Genomic DNA, 22,010 nt, shown 5'->3' with positions numbered 1-22,010 from the left:
ACTTTCAATAATAAAAAAAGTTATTTGACTTAAAAGTTATAAGACAGCGGAGACCAGGACAACTAGAGCCCAGATACAGATCCCCTGTAAAGACCTTGTCTCAAAGGAGCACCAGGACAAGACCACAGGAAACAGATGATTCTTCTGCACAATCTGACTTTGCTGCAGTCTGGAATTGAACTACTGGTTTCGTCTGGTCAGAGGAGAACTGGTCCCCCAACTGAGCCTGGTTTCTCCCAAGGTTTTTTTCCTCCATTCTGTCACCGATGGAGTTTCAGTTCCTTGCCGCTGTCGCCTCTGGCTTGCTTAGTTGGGGACACTTCATCTACAGCGATATCATTGACTTGATTGCAAATAAATGAACAGACACTATTTAAACTGAACAGAGATGACATCACTGAATTCAATCATGAACTGCCTTCGGATGGGTTAAATGTAGAGCATGAATTCTGAGACTGGGTCACCATACTTGGCTGAATTTCATGTCACTTTAAAATTGTGTAAGCTTATAGATAAATAGGCCTTGTGTTCAGTAAAGAAAAATATTTTGTTCTGATATTTTTTAGGTTAACATGACTATTTATGTAATATTAATTTGATATTAAGTTATTATTTTAAGTAGGGTGGACTTTAGTGTTTGTTAAGTTTACTCAAAAAAGCGCTTGCAAGTTGACGCAACCTTTTTTTTTTTTTTTTACAGTGTATGATACACCAATGAATGGAGTAAGTACAGCATGATCTTCAATCAAACAGTTGCGTTGCCATCTCTGCATGTCCTACAAAAACCAAACCATCTCTCTCTCAAGAGTAGGCTAATAACCAGCTTAAATACATAGATATTTTCTACTAGACATACATGTTTGCTTCTTTGTCTTTTGGTGGTTTGCAAAAGGTATCACGAAAGGTCCCCAAGCTGGGACTCGTACTCACGTCACCCGAAGCACTGCCTATACAAGGGTATTGGCTCAGACTGTTAGAAGGAATTTAAAGAAATGTTATAATTATGAAAAATATATTTTAGTTAAACACAACATATTTGTTCAGTGATAACTACTAAAAAAGAAAGGTCATCAAACCATAGACATAGCAGTCTTATCATGTAAAACTGTAAGAAGTTACGGTTCGAGCTCTGTCTACTTCCGGTTTATCCGAACACAGAAATTTATAATTTTGTGATTGTAACAGATACAAATACAGAACCAACTTGTGGCTTCACTGCACACCCCTAATAAATCATATATTTTGTCTATAGCCTATAAAACAGCTTTGTAAATAGGAAGACTTCAATACATGAGGATTCAGAATGGGATTTTTTTAGCGAGTCATTAAATGACTTGAGACTCGACTCGTGACCAAATACTCAAGACTTGACTCAAACTCTAGTAGTAACGACTTCAGACATGACTCTGACTCCAGGTTAAAGACATGTGAACATCTCGTGGCCTATAAGCAGTCTGGAAACGTGTCAAGTGAATGGAAAAAATCATGCAGTCATTACACCTGGGCAATGTTTATTAAGTAAATGTAAATTAAGCTCATAATGCTGGCTTGCCTTGAGGATGTGCAGAAATCATGCCACAGTGAATATCATCATTACTCTCTTTTAAATACAATTTATTTATTTAAATATACAATGACATAATAAATCTACAGCTGGGATATGGCCAGCCATCAGGATAACCTTGGGCAGGATGTTTAAATTTGATTTATTTATCATTTCAAGGGTGGAAAAAAGATTCCCAATTTTCGATTTGCCGTCTCTGAAGGGTCTGAAGGATCAAGTCGCTCTTCACTCTCATAAGTTCACAGCATTTAACACTGCCTGTGTGTAATGGCTGCATTCAGTGTGATATGAGTTCTCTTCAGTACAAGCTGAAGTGTCTAGCATGAGTCATATTTTACTTCTAAAATAACCAGGTGATACAGAAGACTAACCAAACTCTTTATTTTAATGTAATTTTTGAAGCAGAATTTTACAAAAAGATCATTATCTAATTGAATCAGTATCATGGTTAGTAATATTAGTAGAACTATAAAGGACATAAAGCTTAATACAGTCAATGAACAAGTTAACATTGTAGATTTCTTCTTTCTATTGATGTTAGATACATACATTTCCATTTGTATTATAATTATAATTATTTTTATTATTATAATTGTCATTTATTAATATCATTGTTGGTGAATTCCTACACAGGGATGGTGAAACATGTGCTGTTCTGATTAAGGTATGTTTATTCATTGGTTTTCCTGTGTGGCGGTGATTGCTTCATCTCCACATTATTAGGTGCATTATGCCTGCGGAGACACTCTACAGCAAACAGAGGAATCACCTACACACAGAGACAGAGTGAGTGAGAGAAAGAAAGAAAAGATTTATTTACGGTGTGATTATTCCACAATGCCCTCTGCTGGTAGTCAACTGATGCTTTCAAAAAATACTGAATCAAAATACTTCTGGGGCTAGAACAACAACAAAATCTTATCAGTCAATGGTTTGAAAGGGGTTCATTGTTAGCATACTTCAGCATACATTTGTTTAGATTTTACAAAGTTGTGTTTCATGGTCAATAAAATAGATAAAAAAATTAAAAATAATAATAATGAATAGGCAAATTCATAAGAAAAAAATGTGAATAACTTCAAGTTAAATGGTTTTGAATTGAATATACATATATATATATATATATATATATATATATGATAAAACTTTATTTTAAAAGTCTACTTTAGACATTGTACTTACTACAAGTAACTAACTCTACAACTACATGCCAATTACTACTATTTAGAGTATTATTAAACTGGCTGCTTAATATCTGCCAACAATTTATTTTATGGATCCCCAACAGACATTTTACTGCATTTTACAACTTTGTAAGTAAATGTCAACTTTTTGGTAACACTTTAGTAATGGGACTGATTCTCACTATTAACTATTCAGACTTATTAGAATGCCTATTATTAACGTTGGCTATTTATTAGAGTTAACAAAGCACTTATTGTGCATGATCATATTCTACATCCCTAAACTTACAAAATGCCTAAACTTAACAACTACCTGACTGACTATTAATAAGCAGCAAATTAGGAGTTTACTGAGGTAAAAGTCGTAGTTAAATATTTGTTAATAGTGAGAATTGGACATTAAAATAAAACGGGAACAACTTAATATTACTAACCCTAACCTTCTTATTAGTTACTTGACAGGTAGTTGCATAGTTACTTAGAGTTAGCAAAAATGTAAAAAATAAAATAAAATGTGATGTGAAAAAATGGTGATTAATTAATCTAATTAATCGCACATCAAATTTGGAAAGATAATTTAAAGTCATTGTTGTGCAAAGCATCAAACAGAGATTACAAAAAGTAGGTTCAGCAAGAAATATTTGTTTGATAAAATGTATTACATATACATTGTGCATTGTTAACCTCACTGACTATGCCTTACAATCACATTTAACCTGGGGTCTGAAAAAGAGACAGCATTAATGTTCTCATACTCCTGGGCAGTTAAATGTTGCCGAACACCTTAAGTGTAACTTTTAATCAATTAAATAATAATAATTATCAATTCAGTTCTACATTTTGAGTAGATTTTTGTAGGATTTCTGGTTAAAAACAGAGAAATACATTTTTTTTTTTTTTTTAATTCCAATGCAAAGAGGCAAATTAGAGGCATCTGGTGGCCAGAAAGATAATATCCATATGTAATGGCATGGTTTAGATGCCCGTGTGGCTGTCAATAAGTACACATGTATTTCAAAAGATTACCTCTGGTCCTAATTTTATAAGTTTAGATTTATTTTTTAAGTTAATTTTGTTAATTACAGACATTCCAGCATTATTTTATTTTTATAGTAGCATGTGACATTGCGTGAATATTAAAGAGGGCAGCAAATACGAAATTCAAGGCAGAATTATTTTAAAACACCAGGCAACCAACAGGGAAAGAAAGATGATTTCTTAAATAAAGATAACTTAAATATATTGACAACTAGCATCTTGTTATGGTCACTGTTAAGGTGTTTCTCATGTTCTCTAAATGCAATTATAGTGTAGCTGCTATTATAGTTTAACTGTCTATTATCTACTGATAAACATGAACCACTACCGGCAGATTTCCGTAAAAGTAATTGCATGCTTTAGAATATTGGTTAACCATCAGAATCAAACATTCAACAGCCCTTGGGTATAACATTGATTACATCATTACAGTGGCACCTGTCAAGAGGTGGGAAATATTAGCCAGCGAGTGAACGGTCAGTTCAAGGAAGGAAAATGGGTGAATCACTGTTAGAGTTATGGGAGAACTCATCTGCTCATATGGGCAGCAAAGGCTAGTCCGGCTGGACTGATCGCACAGAAGAGCTACTATAACACAAATTAAAGCAGTGACCTCTTTCCGCATGCTAATGCCACCCTGTCTCACACACACATACACACACACAAACCTGTTCACGGATGGTTTGAGGAACATGACAAAGAGCTCATGGTGTTACCTTGGCCTCCAGATTCCTCAGATCTTAACCCAGTTGAGCATCTATGGCATTGCCAGTCCTCCCTATACCACCAGGGGGCCTCCTTGTTTTCACAAATGATTTCAGTGCTGTGCTACGCATTTCATTTTTGATTTTGCCTCCAACGATTATGAAAGCACAATGCCGCATCCCATTCCTTTCTTTTAAAGTAGCATGGTGTCACCCTTCCTGCGTAATCAGTCTAAATTAAGTAACATTGCCGTCATAGTATATCAGAGATCCTCAAATCTGGCCCACGAGATCCACTTTAGTGCAGAGTTTAGCTCTAACCAGTGTTGGGCAAGTTACTCTGAAAATGTAATCAAATTACTGATTACTCCTTTTAAAGGTAATCACGTTAATGTTCTGATTACTTTATTTCAAAAGTAACTAGTTACAATACTTTTTCTCTATGAAATTTATGAATTCCCAGCATACATGCTCCCAATAAATATTTGTTATTAAAGCATCAATATTGACAGAACACTGATATTATTAACTAAAGCAAGCAGCTGCTGTGTGCATGGTTTGGCAGGATACAAGCAAAGAGCACTGCATTTATAATCTTTAAAAGACATCTCAGTCATAGGCGGAGCGTGTGTAAGCCTGCGGCCACGTATGGGGAGTTGGGGAAAAAATGCCGCTTAATTGGATAAAAAAATGCCCCTGCACAAACAAATATAATCTATTATGTCTGTTGCTAAGATCTCATGTTGCTGTGTATTTTATTTTTATGCATTTTTAAAGTGTTGCGCATTTTAAACAATCACACACAACTCTGCTGAGTTTAGCAATGCAATGGCAAAACAGAAGCATTCAGATGAGTCCTCACTGAAGCTCACAATTTTTGTTGAGAGTGTGTGCGTTCGCTGACTGAATTCTGGATTCGTGTGAATTCCCTCATCATAAACAACAAAGCGCAGATGTACAAGGTAAGAGATTCATTTCACAGTTTATACAGCTTTAGTGATTAAAGTTTTGTTTTGTTTTTTGAGAAAATCAGCCAATACAATAACAATACGAATAACTTGAAGCTTGAATCTTGAGAGTGCTTAAAGGGTAACTAAACCCCTGGTGAGAGCCTGACTCCACCCACTGGCAATATTTGAAAAATGCTGAAAAGTGGGCAGATCACAGCGGAGATAGAGGGGATGAACCGAGGGCGGGGCTGAGTGGGTGGGGCGTGAACCTGAGACCTGCAGTGACAGACTGATTGATAGTTGCCGTCAGAGTTGCTAAAATAGAGAGTGACTGTAGTGCAGAAAGTAGCTTTGCAACAGAGCGTTCATTTGAAGTAGAGGAATTTTCTCCCCCACCTTCACCTGAAGTGGATGATGTCGAGGTGTCTGTGGACACAGGGCCAGGGCCTGAGCCTATCAATTCTAGCTGCTGGCTCAAACTGCGGTCTTATCTCCGCATTGCGATCGACGATGCTAGCGAAGCAGCCACACAAGAGAGAATGAGGCCAGTCTCTGATTAAGGCACTGCATCGCTTTTCAGTGCGAGCTGTGTGGAGAACCCATTTCCACCTCCATTGCATTGGAGAAGCAATCCCGCGTAAAATACAGTTTGCACACTCCAGCTCTAGGCAGGAACTCACAGTCTTCCAGGCCTAGTGCATGCAATCACTGGCGCTTAAATTTCAAGTGTCCTGGAAAAATATGCAGTCCAGCAGTGCTGTTACAACCAGCCACACTTCACCTACGTACCATCCTGACCACTGTAAATAAATCTACGCCAACTTGAAGCTATCCTAACTTATGCAATACTATGCTACTAACTAACTATGCTTTAACAATAGTAACGTTACACTAACAACTATGCTAATTAACTACATAGGCTACACAAAGTGATCTAAATAACTATATTAATGCTATGCTAAATAGATGCTAAAATACTCTATCCTGATCGTTTTCAATACTCGCAATCACAACTCCTGACTCACTACAGTGATTTTGACGGAACAAGATGTTTTTATACTGCCAAGGGCGTGGTAGCTCGTACCAAGGGCGTGGTGAGCTGGAAACTGCTTACGTCACCTGCCACCACTTACGTCACGTACCACCGCAACATCCAATAGGAAAAATCAAGTGCAGTAGACACCATTCAACTAGGGGTGCTCCGATCACGATCTGCCGATCGTTATGCGCATCTGGTCAGTAAAGCCGGTTCTCTAATCAGCTGTAAATTCCCTCAGGTGCGTGATTTCACATAGAGCAGCTGTTACTACACAGAGCTGTTGTTAATAGAGAAGCTGCGCAAATCCACTTCATTTTCAGCGTTTATTGGCGCATCTTCTCAGTTAACAACGGCTCTGTGTAGTGACAGCTGCTCTATGTGAAATCACGCACCTGAGGGAATTTACCGCTGATTAGAGAACCGGCTTTACTGACGAGATGCGCATAACGATTGGCGCACCCCTATATTCAACCTGAATACATTTTTACACAATATATTGTAGAATTAAAACACTTTATACTCAAATGTCAAAAAAGTTACTCAAATCAATGAACAGCACTAATAAAGCCCCATTCTTACAGATCATTAACTAAAAAAAAGTTGGCTTAGGGATTAGTTACCATTTAAACTCAAGATTAATGTTAGTGATAATGCCACTATCTATATATAATGTATTCGCTGTTTAAATAATCATGGAAAGGAAATATTATATAATTAAAAAATTCTGACGTTATTATTAAATTATAATCTCTTTAAATATATATTATGTCCCATAAAAAAAACAGTCTGGAGTGGCACAGAAATCTTCATTAGTTCAATATAAAAATATGTTTGATTATAATGTGCTGGCTGTTTTAAGGCCCTATTTTAAGAACACAAAGTGTAAAACGCACTGCGCAGGTGTACTCAGGGCGTGTCCAAATCCACTTTTGCTATTATGGTCTAAATGGGTTGTCCCTATTCTCTTAATGAGTAATGGGTGTTTTTTGGGCATAACGTGCGATAAACCAATCAGAGTCTCATCTTCCATTCCCTTTAAGAGCCAGTTGCGCTCATGCCATGACAGATTTGCTAATTACATGGCAAGCGCAAAGACAGAATGCATATATATATTTGCTAATTAAAGGACGTGGTGCTGGACAGGAAAATATGAATGGCGCCGGACTGAAACTAGCAAACACACTTGTGCTGCGCCTTGCGTCGCATTGTGCCAGATTTATTATAGGGCCCTTATTGCCTAAAACACAACTGAGTACAACTAATTTCTACTTAACTGTAATTGAGATATTTGTAAATTAGATCCAGTAATACTGGGTGAATATGACAATTTTTGTATTAATCATCACCTCCAGGTATTTTAAAGGGGGGGTAAAATGCTATTTCATGCATACTGAGTTTTTTACACGGTTAAAGAGTTGGATTCCCATGCTAAACATGGACAAAGTTTCAAAAACTAAGTTGTACGTTTGAAGGAGTATTTTTGTTCCAAAAATACTTCTTCCGGTTTGTCACAAGTTTCGGAAAGTTTTTTTTCGAGTATGGCTCTGTGTGACGTTAGATGGAGCGGAATTTCCTTATATGGGTCCTGAGGCACTTCTGCCGGAAGAGCGCGCGCTCCCGTATAGCAGAGCACTGAGAGCACAACAGACATTCACTGATCAGAGCGAGAGCGGCGCCAAATGTCACAAAAGGAGTGTGTTTTTGGTTGCCAGGGCAAGACAACCCTGCACAGATTACCAAAAGAGAAACAGCATTAAGGGACCAGTGGATGGAGTTTATTTTTACAGAGCATCAACGGAGTTGTGCAAGTGTTTGTGTTTGTTCCCTGCATTTCGAAGATGCTTGTTTTACAAACAAGGCCCAGTTTGACACCGGATTTTCGTATCGTTTATTTCTTAAGGATAATGCAATCCCAACGAAAAAGGGTCACGATCGTGTGTTGGAACTGCAGGCGGTGAGTAAAACTGCTTCAAATATCTCTGTGTTGTTAACTCAGCTATCGACGCGTAAGCACATCAAGTAAACCTTGTACACATTTAAAGAAAAAAAAAGACGACATAAAGTGGAACTTAGTCATTTTCCAAAACCGCTAAGCAAATATATACAGTTTCAGTACATACTACATAGAGACGTTGTTGTTGCTGCTGCTGCTCTCGTTCAATTTCAGCCTCTGGATCTGATTCTGGATCATAAATTTACGCTGAATCTGACTGTAAGCCATGGTTTGTTTTGGATGATGTTTTTTTCCTCACGGTAATGTCACAGCTTCCAAACGTTCTCAACGCAAAAGCTTATGTGCTCTCGTGATAGAGCTCACTATAGCTTTATTGTTTATAATATTCAGCTTCTAGAAACTCCAAAATGCTTGATCTCCAACATTGCATACTCCTGAATGAGGCATGCAGATAGTGATAAAGATTTTAAAGAGGCCGAAGTCAACAGTCATAAATGCCAGAATATAAAAGTAGTTATTTTATGCATATAAATGTTTTCATTTTCACATATTTTCTAGTATAAGTGCAGTGGTCACATTTATTTGTGCATGAAATTACAAATAAAAAATACATACAGTCTCGAATTGCAGAATATATTTTAGTACATGCATTTGAGAGACGTTCTTGTGTGCTGCGTACATGCAGTCAAAGTCCTTTTAGGCAAGTCGTGCCACTCGGACACCATCTTGGGGTTCCTTAGGGTTCCTCAACTGTACGCGTATGTCAGTGGAACCAGACGATAGGCTTAAATGTTTCCCAGCTTGACTTTTAAAAGCAGATGATTGGCTTTCCAGCAGGAGGGGCGAGATATGTGCACACAACCGCCATCTTTGCCGTTAGGGGTTTTCCTTATATAGTTGAATGGAGGATTGAGGAAGTGGCATGTCTCTTATAAATTGTCTCTGATGCAGTTTATAGTTTTAATCATCTTTTTGGTGGTTTCATGACATAGCTAATGACAGAACGAGGTATGTAGCCTATGCTCAAAGTTTCTTGTGTGGGTTATTTATGATGAAGTGATATAGAGTGAGCGCCACATATCTGTGTACTGTTGAAGAGTGTGCTGTGAGCACAGTAAAATGGCTGATGGGACAGGAAAGTGTGTTTTACTGACAAATAGTCTAACAATATCTCATCAGACCGCAGTTTACAGTTGTTCTACCAAAGCTGATTTGGCTGCTGTAGCTTTTCCGCGCTCGTTTGACTCGCGCCTGATGCTGAGGTGAAGCTCAAGTGTACGTCTAAAAATTCTCCCGTTTGATGTGGTCATAGCCTAAAGAGTTACGGCGGTTCCGCATCTAAATAAATGAATTTCTTTTTTTTTTAAAAATGGACAAAAACTGTTTTGATTTGAAGGAGTGGCCACGTTACACTGTAAAACTCTACAAGCAACTTAACTCAAACCATTTGAGTAAAAAGATATCCTTAAAAACATGACAAATTAGATTTACTCAAACCGTTTCATGAAACCGATTGCCTTAAACCATTTAAATAATCTGAACTTAATTCAGTTGAGATCATAAAAAGAAGCTATACATTGCAATAAGTAATTTTTGAGTTATAACAAACATTTTTTTTTTTAAACAAATGGTTATAACAGCCAGAGAAAAAATAAACTAAGACAGAAATCAAGGGTCAAGAGCCCAACTAAAGCAGACACTGATCTCTAACATGGTTACTTCAAATGAAACAATAAATCAACATCTAAACCTTAGTTCATTCTCAATAAGATCTTCTGTAGACGTCTGACAGAAATAAAGTCAGTCTGGTTATTAATAAGTGGAGCTGGTGATGCTGTTTGTGGGGTTGTTTAATCAGATCTTGAGAGATTTCATGTATTTTATTTCAGTTGATTTCATCTAAGTCTGTGTCTGAAGTCAGTTGTAGTAGTTCTTGTGTTTCTCTTTTCTTCAGTGATTCTGTTTGTTAACAGCAGCTGTTCATCACTAATTCTCAATCAGCACTTAGTTAATCACTTAATTACTTAATTGAAAAGTTTTTAAACTTACATGGTTTAAATCAATTCAATCTGTTTACTCAAACGCTTTGAGTTAAGTTTACTTGTCGGGTTTTACAGTGTAGTTCATGTTGGTTTTGTGCAATAGATGAGTAACAATTTATTTGTTTTATATATTTTATGTTTAGATATTTCTATTTTACTGGAGTCCCGTGAATCATTTTATTCTCCCGAATCTCGCACACACACGAGTCTCTGCACTCTTCTATCAAGTCTTGTCCCACGCGCTGTTCTCTGTTGCATCAGGTCTCTAATCCACTGGCACTTGACTCATCAGTGTTTGTGCTACATCCTTTTTACAATCTCTGGATTATAAAACACTGCATTCTGTCAGCAATATAATGCAGTGGTAACGTAGGCTTGTAACTATACTCTAGATTAATGCGTTAGATTACTCCGTTACTAAAGAAATAATCACTTTACAGTGACAAACACACCTGCGCATGCTAACCAATGCCAATCAACATTTTTAGATGTTAGAAAATCACAGGTAGGTGAGTTTGATCAAGGTTGGAGCTAAACTCTGCAGCAGATTGGCCCTCCAGGACAAGATTTGAGGAACCCTGTAGTACAGTATATGCTTTTCTGTTCTCCGTACTAAAAGCATATTGAGCTGTGAAAAAGACGCAGTTTCCACGGACAAATACACACAAATTTATGTCAAAATGTCTTGTCTTTATGTCTTGTGGATTTCACTTTAACTCAGTTACGTCTTAAAAGGATGGTTCACCCAAAAATTGCGGTGGCATGCCTCAGTACATGAGAATAATTGTTGAATAAAGTTTTTTATTTTGTTTAGTTTTCTTCGCAATCATAGAGTATTCCTTGATCTTTGTAAAATTACATAGACTTTTTTTCAGATGTCCTTTCCTGGACTTGGGAACATAGCAGTTGTGTTGCTATTTATGGAGGGTCAGAGGGCTCTTGGATCTGATCAGAAATATGTTCATTTGTGTTCTGAAGATGAACAAAGGTCTTACAGTTTTGGAACGACATGAGAGTGAGTTATTAATGCATAATTGATGATAATTTTTGGGTGAACCATACCTTTAAGTGAACATGAACAGTGTGGAAAATAATTGACTGCTTGTGTGTTTATTTGATCTGTCAGCTGGTCTTAAAGTTACTTAATGTTAATCAAACAAAAGAAAACGAGAGAACCACAGCTCTTCACTGAATAACTTTATGAACACATGGGCCTTCTGACAAAGTTTTGCTCAGGGCACCCAGAAGCTTAAGACCGGCTCTGATATAAGGGGTGTGCTGGACCAGTTAATGTGATCCACAGAGGCCCCAACTCACAACTTGCAGGACTTGATGTACTTGCTACATCATTAGAAGAATGGCATCTATGCTAATATTAGTCTGTTTCTTTCTTCTTCCAAGGTCACCCTGGCCTCCAGATCAGAGGGTCACTGCAGTCACCCGGATCCAGTACGTATCCAGACCAGACGGTGGATCAGCACCTAGAAAGGACCTCTACATCCCTGAAAGACAGCGGAGACCAGGACAACTAGAGCCCCAGATACAGGTCTCCTGTAAAGACCTTGTCTCAGAGGAGCACCAGGACAAGAACACAGGAAACAGATGATTCTTCTGCACAATCTGACTTTGCTGCAGTCTGGAATTGAATTACTGGTTTCGTCTGGTCAGTGGAGAACTGGCCCCCCAACTGAGCCTGGTTTCTCCCAAGGTTTTTTTCTCCATTCTGTCACCGATGGAGTTTCGGTTCCTTGCCGCTGTCGCCTCTGGCTTGCTTAGTTGGGGTCACTACATCTACAGCGATATCATTGACTTGATTGCAAATAAATGCACAGACACTATTTATCTGAACAGAGATGACATCACTGAATTCAATGATGAACTGCCTTTAACTATCATTTTACATTATTGACACACTGTTTTCCTAATGAATGTTGTTCAGTGCTTTGACGCAATGTGTTTTGTTGAAAGCGCTGTATAAATAAAGGTGACTTGACTTGACTTGACTTTAAGGATCTGCTGTTAATGCCTTAATGCCAGATTCCACAGGACACGTTCAGAAAAGTCCACAGCTTTTCTTTTCTAGAGCAAGTGGTTTTAATGTTTTTAATGAAATCTGAGATGTTTACGTCTGGTTAACCAAAACATATAAGATCCATAAAGAAAGTGAAATATCTGATATTCCTATTCTCAAATATGTGAATTAAAGTAAATGCATTTTGTTGTTTAAACTCCTTAATAATGACAATGTCAGTTGTTCTCTAAAGGGTAATATGTGCTGCTGTGTTCGTTTGCGCTGCAGTCAGATTTACAACCCACACAGAAAACAAATCTAAGTGAAATTAACTCTGCTGGGAATACATGTGAGACCACACTCAAGAGTGTGAAAGTGTTAAATTAGGAGTGTTAAATTAACACTGAAGCAGAGTTAAAGTTAATTAGATAATTAAGTGATTAATTGAGTGATGATTGACCATTATTGACGAGACCTGATGTTAACATGCAGAATCAACAGAATCTTAAAGTCAGATTTTAATTGTCAGTTATAACTGAGTTATAAAACTGATGGACAAGCAAAGACTATTGTTATTCCTGAATTACTGAGTTAAAGTTACATTGTTGATTATTGCAGCCCTGTGATTCTTCAACATCGTATTTCCAGCATTTTAAATACAATCTGAGGAATTTCATAAAAGTCGTTTGCTCAAAACTCTTTCAAAAGAGTCTTTTAAGTTAGACATGCAAACATCAAGAATCAACCTGTGAATCTCAACAATGGTGAAAATCCAAAAAGCATGTTGCAGTGCATTATGGGTGCCACCTGTCAAAATTAATCCATGACTCTCATGATGCATTGCGGCATGAATAAATTATTAGCTGAATTGTTTCAGTAATTTCCTTTATTCTTACTATTCTATTTTTGTTTTTTATGTTACTTTTAGTAGTTTGTTTTCTAATGTTTAGAGTTGTTCTGTTTTTCTGAATATGTGGTTTGTCACCGTTGTTGAGATTCCAACACTAATCTTTGATGTATGTGTGTGCCTAAAACTAGATTTTTTCTTTAATTATCAGAGCAACTTTCATGAAATAATTTTAATTAGCGGGTACTGTACAATACACAGGGTTGTTATAATCAATGAGGTCAACCAAATCTGTTTAGGCTTTAGTTGAGTTTTGTGATTCAGGTCAAATGCCCATGTTTTGATTTTTTTCTTGTTTGTTTGTTACAATTCAGTTGTAACAGCCAAACCAAATCTCACTTCAACATTTTAAGGGTCAAGAGCCCAACTAAAGCAAACACTGACCACTATAATGGTGACATAAACATAGTGATTTTCATCTTCGTTTATTCTGCATGTTAACATCAGGTCTCGTCAATCATCACTTAATTATCACATTAACTTTAACTCAGCTTCAGTGTTAATTTAACACTCCTAATTTAACACTTTCACACTCTTGAGTGTGGTCTCACATGTACTCCCAGTAGAGTTAATTTTTTGCTGTGCATGAATTGGTAGGGCTGGGTGATATAGCAAAAAAACAACAACACAATATTATGTTTAATATCAGTCGGTATCCGTAATTATTGAAAACAAAAAACCATCATGTATGTATGCATAGCTTAATACAAAAATCCAAAGCGCCAATCATCCAAACTGTATTTAATTCACAAAACAAAAGCACACGTTAAAATGAATGCTGTGGCCTGTCTGTGTTTAAGAGATTGTGAATGAGAAAAATTCATATTAGTGAAAATTATAAAAAAATTTGAATTTCATTTCTGCACTGTAAAAAGTGATTCTCTATATTTATTCAATAAAATTGTGTCAAAAATTTACAAGCAATATTATTAATTAAATTTAAGACATGTTAATTAAGTAGAAATAATCATTCAAAATGAGTAGAATAACATGAAAAAATTAAGTAAAATTTACACAAAAATATTGATTTCATTGGACAAAAAAACAAAAAAACCCTACACTGTAAAAAGTGATTCTCTATATTTATTCAATAAAAAAAAAACAAAAAAACAAAAAAAAACTATGCTAAAGAATACTATGTTATGGATGCCAGGCCAGTAGTTGGCGATCATGAAACACCCTTCAAAAACATTATATGCATGCACATGACATCATTTTTTTACAAATTCACATTTGTGTTGCTTACATAAATATGATAAAGGCATCATGTTCAAAAGTCTGTGTCTTAAGGCCCCCAAAACAGAGTTATTGAAGACCTAAAATTCACAAACAGAATCAAAGGGTGAATTATTGGTTACCATTATAGTGGTCAGTGTTTGCTTTAGTTGTGCTCTTGACCCTTGATGTTTTAACATTACTTTTTGCATTGCTGTTGTAACTCAGTTATAACAGCTAGTCAAGCTGAGAAAAAAGATGATCAGGTGGTGTTGGCTATGCTTTTACATAATCTTTATTTTACCTGAATTAGAGTTGTGACGTTCGCGAACGAACCGATTCTTTTGAACGGCTCATAAACATGAACGATGGGAGCCGAGTCGCGACTGGAGAGGAGCCGTTCTTTCTATCGTTCTTTTTTCCTATGCGTGTTCATACAAATGAGCTCCTCCAGGAGACAGAACAGTTATAGGGGGAGGGGCGCACCCAGCGCAGGCCAACCCTTTATAGCGTGATGATATTAGTTATTAGTTGTGCATGCATTTACATTGCATTTTGTGTTCATTTAAAACTTATTTTAAAATCATTAAAAATGTTCTTTTGTGATACTGTACTTGTATAGAAATGTTTCACTAAAAGCTGTTTTCCACAGACATTCATTGCAGCCCACTTTGTTATTGTTCATTGACTTGAAGGGGCTGATGTCCTATTTGCAAAGTTTACAGTAGTAATAGTATGTAGTATGTAGACATTTCCATTTTATTTATTCTAATTTTATCTACTTAAAAAAAAAATTAGTTTTCTATCAAAATGTTCTTGTGTGATAACAATGTTCTTGTGTGGAAGTGTTTGTAGTAAAAGCTGTTTTGCACAGAAATTCATTGCAGCCGGCTTTGTTTTTTATGTTTATTTGTGAGTAGGTATTGTATGAATAACATAAGTCAACGTAGTTTTACACACACACACACACACACACACACACTTTGTACTAAAGGTAAATCAAAATAATGATGTCACTGTCTAAGCAGAGGGATTTGTGCAACCCTATGGAATATAGTCGACACATGAGAAATGAGGTAATAATCAATATTTCAGAATAATTCAAACTCAGATATTGGTGTGTGATATCTGAGCTTTAATTATTTGACTACAAATCTCACCTCATAATACCTCCCAGTGATTATTTCCAGGATAAACTGAGATGCTCCCAAGCTGGCTTCTTAAAACTGACTAAATATTTAAAAAGAGCCAAAAGAGCCATTCTTTTGAACGGCTCTTTGAAAGGAACGGATCGCGAAGATCCGGATCCCCTTAAAGAGCCATAAATCCCATCACTAACCTGAATATCTGAACTCATTCAGAGCCTGATCTCTGAGTTACATTCAAAATTCATTGAATCAGCTCTGTAATTCAACAATAGAAGACCTGGAATTTTCAGTGTAATCAAGAGTTTAAGAATTCTGATTGAGAGTCTTTTGGCAAACAGTGACATCAAGAAACAACGTATGAATCTCAAGAATGGTGACAAACAGCATATTCAGACGAACTGTAAGAATCACAAAACAAGCTACTATAGAATTGTTGCTCATTATTTATTTATGCCGCAAAGCATGATGGGAGCCATAAATTGAGTTTTGATTGGTGGCACCCAGAATGCAGTGCAAAATGCTTTTTGATGGTCACCATTATTGAGGTTCTCATGCTGATTCTTGATGTCTGTGTGCCTAAATGAAAACACTTTTCTTTTTTAAAAAGGTTTTGATCAGTGGGGCTTCTAACAGTTTCTCTGATAATGCTGAAGACACCTAAACATATACTGTCCAACCACACGACACCTGTCATTGATAAAACACACCCAACTTAGACCAAATGATGATGCAAAAACACCACATGGTCACATTTTCTTCTTGGCTTATCTAGCTGCTGTATCACAACTAATAATTAAAGAAAATGTGTTTAAAACTTTAAGGGTCAAGAGTCCAACTAAAGCAAACACTGACCACTACAATGGTAAGCAAATTATAATTTTTTTTCCTTCAGTGATTCTGTTCGTGAACTTTAGGTGTCTTCAATAACTTTGTTTTGGGGGGCTTACAACCTTTTGAACGTGCTGCCTTTATCATATTTATGTAAGCAACAAAAATGTGAATATGTAAAAAGGTTGATGTCATGTGCATGCATATAATGTTTTTGAAGGGTGTTTCATGATCGCCAACTACTGGCCTGGCATGCATAACATATTATTCTTTAGTAGTGTTTTTTTTTTTTTTTTGTCCAATGAAATCTATATTTTTGTGTAATTTTACTTGCACGAGAGGTGCACGAGACGCAGTGGAGATGATGATGTAAGTGTCATTGTTGTACTTTATCGTTTTAGTTAGCCTGTCAAGTTGAACCCACGAGATGTGCTAATCTTGGTTAGGTTAAAACCGAAACCAAGCCATTCACACAGAAAGCATGTTCTGCGCAGTTTTGCAATAAAGCAATGTAAAGTTAAAAGAGCTTCATTTTTTTTTATTCCATTTACTGATAGCACACACCTATATTGTGTGCTATACTGAACATTTTTTTTTCTGTTGTTATCAATGAAGGTGTATTGTCAATAAATACTGATACCGTTTTGTCACCCAGGCCTAGTAACTAGTGGACTGGGAGAAAAAAAAAATAGAGAGTGAACTTGTGAGTTGCCTACAAAATGCACAATGATGTGAATAAAACTTGTTTTAAAGGGATCATTATAAACTCTTCTATAAACATCAGTGTATATTTTACTAATTATAAACTGAAAAGAATCCTGAAAAAAGGTGTCCATTTCCAGAAAAGGATAAACCAAACTGTCAGCCAAAGCACGAAAGAAGATCTGAACTCAGCAGTTGACACGCTGATACTTAATACTCTAATCAAGCTGCTGTGATCATGCACATCAAAGGGTTAAATATTTTAGATTGAGCCGTAAAAGTTTCTTTATGATGTTATCTGTGTTTATGTTTTGCTGCCATAGCTGTTCATTTTCAGTCTTTTCTTGTACTACCACGGACAAACAAGTTGTGGAGTATTGTATTAGTCAAATAAACTAAACGAAACTAGGCAAAATCATGGCCAATGTATAGGCTTCAATACATGTGCTTGTGAAGGGTGGCACAGGCGATGAAAGTCACCGCTTACCATCCGAACACGCAGTTCATCTTCAGTTGCTGCAGTAGAACTGGTGCGTATACAATGCTACTGAACACTCACTTGTGCAGTGATGAGCTTCTTGGTCTTTGGCTGGCTGGGGTCAGGGAACTCCTCTCCGAAGCACAGGTCCACTGTGTACTGTGGCTCAGGACCAGTGCCCTGCCGATGGTTTTGTAACTCTGCCAAGAACACAACAAACAGCGTGAGGACTTAAGTATCACTGAAATGCAAAAAAGCACTAGTTTGGCCAGGCTAATACCCCTCCCTTCTTCACCTTGCAAAAAGATGGTCATGTCCAGGAGTTTGCAGGTCCTCTCTCTCTCCAGTTTGTTTGCTTTCTGTCTGTGCTCTGCCAGAGGGCCGTCCCAGTACACGCGGCCCTGGCAGAAGCGCTTGATGAACACACCGTCTGGGGCCACCCACACCAGCACACCTTTCTCCAGGTGCGGCAGAAGACGGGTCATGGCTTCGGCGATGCCCGGGGGCAGGGGTATGATGTCTGGACGGGGGAAGAAGACCTTCTTGGCTTCACAGGGCCCATAAATGCGCTCATTCCCAACTGGAGCGCAGCCCTGCAGAATGAAGCAGCCATCTGGAGACGTAGTGACGAGCTTCTGCACCAAGATCCCGTGATAGAACAAAGTCACCTCCAGGCGGAAGTCTGCAGGCATCCACATGAAAAAATAGCCCGGACCTAATGTTAAACATTGTTTTCCTCCCAATGTAGGTGTAAAATGACATCTAGTTTCAAGTTGGTACTTCATAAAAAGAGGAACATTAGAGGATGAGCTTGCTAGGAATTCTCTCACCAGTTATGGAGACCTGAGACGGGTATAGAGGAATGGAGTCAGTGCCTGTACTGGGACAAGCATACGCCCTGCCATTCACTGCAAACACACACATACACTTAGTGTAACTCACAAAGAAACCTTTTTGTTGGTCTGTTTGTTTTTAGTCAGTTATTGATATTGAAAGTAAAACACTAACCACTCCATCCAGCAGCTCTGTTTGAGTCACCAAGCAAACTGTCCTGCTGGATGTGAAAATAAACGATTATTTCATGTCACACAAAACATACGCAATCCGTCCAGTAGGGGGCAGAAAAAGAAATGTCATCCAGCAGTCAGTGTAGTGCGTGTGGGGATTTCCACAGGAGTTGTCACTGAACAGTACCTGCATGGGCAGAGGTGTCTCTCTCAAGGCTTGGCTGCAGTCACTGTCCAGTGATATGACTGGATTTCCAGCAGGTTCTGGAAGACACAAGGAGTAGCTTATATTTGAAGCTGGTTTTGAGTATGACTGTGTCTGTGTGTAAATGTTTATATGAATGGGGAAGTGAGGTTTGAGGAACACAAGTCTAGATCTGTCATAGTACCTGCAGCTCTCCCCGTGTCGTCCAGGACACGGTAGACCTTGTACGGCTCAGAGATATCGAGCTGACTGCGCTCAGGAACCTCCTGGAAGTCTGTGCTCTTGTTGAGGGCACAGCGCAGACGCGTTTTCCATGTAGAGGGGTCTGCTTTGTCCCTGCCCTCTTGAAACTTACCCTTGTACATTGCCCATGCCTGAGACAGAGTGTGTGTGTGTTTAATCTGTTTTCTGTCTAAATAAATGTATTACTGGTTTATAGCAGCTATATATATATATATATATATATATATATATATATATATATATATATATATATATATATATATATATATAATTTTTAATGAACTTAAATGGGAGATACAATGAGATGTATTTCGAATGATTCAAATGAAAAGCTACGTATAGATATAAGCTTATAACTTCCCAGCAATCAAGCCCGTGCGCTATATCAGCTTCGTCCGTTCGGACAGATATTTAAAGCCTCAGTTGAAAGTAGCTTTGATGGTAAAACTCTACCGTGTGTTTACCTTAAACAGCGCGGCGTCCTGGTTCTGTCTGTAGTCCTGTTTGGCCGCGTGTTTCCAGGGGATCCTGAACATGGTTTTCTCCTCATTTTCCCAGCTCAGTCCAGCGTATTTAGCGCTGTCTATCTGAGCTATGAGCCATTCTCTCAGTCGCATGTGCCTCGACCTGTCTTCCATCAATCTACAACATAACAGCAGTCACATACAAACAGCAGTTCTAACACACTATAAGACCTATGTTTACTCTATAAAGCTCGTGCTAAAGAAATGAAATTTTAGATGAACTCACAGTTAAACAATTGCATACATTCAGACATGTGAGTTATCGAGCTTTAAAAGTGAAAGTAAAAGTATGAAGTGAAACACTTTCGGTTTCCTATGTAATGAATGTGCCCTGTTAACAGTGTGACATGTTCGCGTAAGAAGCAAGCAGCACAAACTGTCCCCATGCACTACTCGCCTCTGCCTGCAGAAACCTAACGAAACATGAAGATTGTGTGCGTCGTTTAATGCTGTGACACTCCTGACGCTTTGTAGTGTGTAAGTGGCCGATGCAAACATGAAAAACAAACTGTGAATGCAGTGTTCTGTATAAATAAATATAAACCCGCAAGGAGCGTTCCGAATTTAATGTAGCTGTCATTATGTAAGGAGTTCCTCACTCCTGCTAAAACTCACGTCACAAAGAAGGTGTCTGCAAGCCACATCTCTTATTTACATCGTGTTTACTATGTGATTCGGCGTGTGTGAACCCTAGCGCTGAATACAAACTCAGTTTTGAGCGGTATTGAGTGGATTCTAACAGCAATAATACTAATAATAATAATAATAATAATAACCCCAACAAAAACAATAATAATATTTCTAGTCTTTCAACACATCGGCTCATGAAAGCTTCCTTTGGATCAACGTGTGAGCTCTTTCTCTGCAATGGGGATTATAAAGCACCCTTCCCCTCCACAGACTGTTTCTGAGCAGCTACACTGAACAACAGCCAGCCTTGTGAAAAGATTGAAGAATTCTCACTATAAGAATTAGGACTACTTTTCAGTAGGGTGTTAATTTTATTTGACAGAAAATCTCACTAGATTATTACAGTTAAAGGCAAAATAAGTGTTTTGAAATGTAATCTGATTTAAATCTCAGCATTTAATGTAAATTACCTACTGACATACTACAGCAAAGGATAGAAATAACTGGGATATAACCTTTTTGGGTAAGTACCACACGCAAACAGATGCATATAATGGTTCGGTACACATCACAAACTGAAAGATTTGATTCATTGGACTAGTCCTATTTCATTTGGATAATTAAATTGTTTTGTGTTTAAAATGTAATGTTCTCAGTGCCACTGCGTTTGGCGTGCTGTCTGCCCCGTGGCGTAACGTTAGTGGGTGGCCCCCATGATAACCTCTCCTTGTGGGCTGCACCAAAAGATGAGGTATCCATGATAGCCAGAGATATTGTCTACTCTAAAACAACTAACATCAGTTGTTGCCAATGTTAAGATATTTGGCATTTCCAATTCATGTAGGTTTTATTAGTAGGTCTATTATTATTATTATTATTATTATTATTATTATTATTATTATTATTATTATTATTGTGAAGATCATTTTATTATTAAATTAAAATTACAATTAATTTTCCCTGCAGTTATAACCAAATAACTGACATTCTACATGGATAACAGAAGATTGGGCAATATACTTCTCAATTAAATTTGCACAGGTAGGGCTCAACCTGTGCTGAGCACATGGCCTTTTTGCCCTTACACTCGAAGTTCCTGTCTTCTTCTTCAGTAAAATAATGCTATTGGTCACCCTTTATGTCTGTCTGTCTTTACAAATATTTAGCCAGTGATGGGTATTAAAAAAAGAGCTTGTGACTAAATCTTGTTGGATCCGCTCAAACTGGCAGTAAAATCTCATAACTCCACCGCTCTGTCTGGACTGAATGAAAGGTGGAAGTGTGGTGTTAAAGAATTGTGCTATAATAACTCCTACAAATACAATGCATTATACACACCATAGACCCTTTAAAAGAGACAGGCATGTAGATGTTTGTGGAAAATGTTTTCTCTGTTTTGGAGGGATGATCATTTTTAAACCCTATTTATTGTATAAAAATTGGTTAATACCTTACTATGGGTTGGATAATTGTATCAGTTTCTAATTTTTCATGCAACAATACATATTACTTTTATAGTTTTCATTAATAATAATTGCTGTATAGATGATTGTCTAGTGCTCTTATGAATGTTTTAGCACCATTTTTAGCATAAGTTGAGAATGTTTCTGACAGATAATATCATTCAAGATTTTTAT

General features: G+C 37.3%; 1 protein-coding gene across 3 annotated transcripts; it reads right to left on the bottom strand.

The window, feature by feature from the left end:
• Positions 1 to 693: 693 nt before the first annotated feature.
• irf10 (interferon regulatory factor 10) lies at positions 694 to 20,105 on the bottom strand. 3 transcript variants are annotated; one of them, XM_026262180.1, is made up of 9 exons: positions 19,970 to 20,097; positions 19,684 to 19,861; positions 19,161 to 19,350; positions 18,959 to 19,035; positions 18,773 to 18,815; positions 18,595 to 18,672; positions 18,060 to 18,446; positions 17,846 to 17,964; positions 696 to 2,333 (listed from the first exon to the last, which is right to left on the bottom strand). In XM_026262180.1, exons 2-9 carry the CDS (start codon positions 19,855 to 19,857, stop codon positions 2,235 to 2,237), a joined length of 1,167 nt encoding a protein of 388 aa, XP_026117965.1. In that variant the 5' UTR covers positions 19,858 to 19,861; positions 19,970 to 20,097; the 3' UTR covers positions 696 to 2,234. The 3 variants fall into 3 exon arrangements, with proteins under 3 accessions (XP_026117964.1, XP_026117965.1, XP_026117963.1); XM_026262178.1 differs by having other exon boundaries at positions 697 to 2,333; positions 18,773 to 18,818; positions 19,970 to 20,095; XM_026262179.1 differs by having other exon boundaries at positions 694 to 2,333; positions 18,773 to 18,818; positions 19,684 to 20,105.
• Between the last annotated feature and the right edge of the window lie 1,905 nt (positions 20,106 to 22,010).

Source organism: Carassius auratus, unplaced genomic scaffold (assembly GCF_003368295.1).
Source record: "Carassius auratus strain Wakin unplaced genomic scaffold, ASM336829v1 scaf_tig00216050, whole genome shotgun sequence".
In the NCBI taxonomy this organism is placed as follows: Eukaryota; Metazoa; Chordata; class Actinopteri; order Cypriniformes; family Cyprinidae; genus Carassius; species Carassius auratus.
The sequence above is the reverse complement of the archived record's forward strand: the minus strand, read 5'-3'. Positions and strand labels throughout refer to the sequence as shown.

Coding starts and splice junctions, on each gene's coding strand:
- irf10 (XM_026262179.1), bottom strand. CDS start 19,857: ATGGAAGACAGGTCGAGGCACATGCGACTGAGAGAATGGCTCATAGCT. Junction 19,036..19,160: donor CGACACGGGGAGAGCTGCAG/GTACTATGACAG, acceptor TGTGTCTTCCAG/AACCTGCTGGAAATCCAGTC. Junction 18,819..18,958: donor AGACACCTCTGCCCATGCAG/GTACTGTTCAGT, acceptor TTTCACATCCAG/CAGGACAGTTTGCTTGGTGA.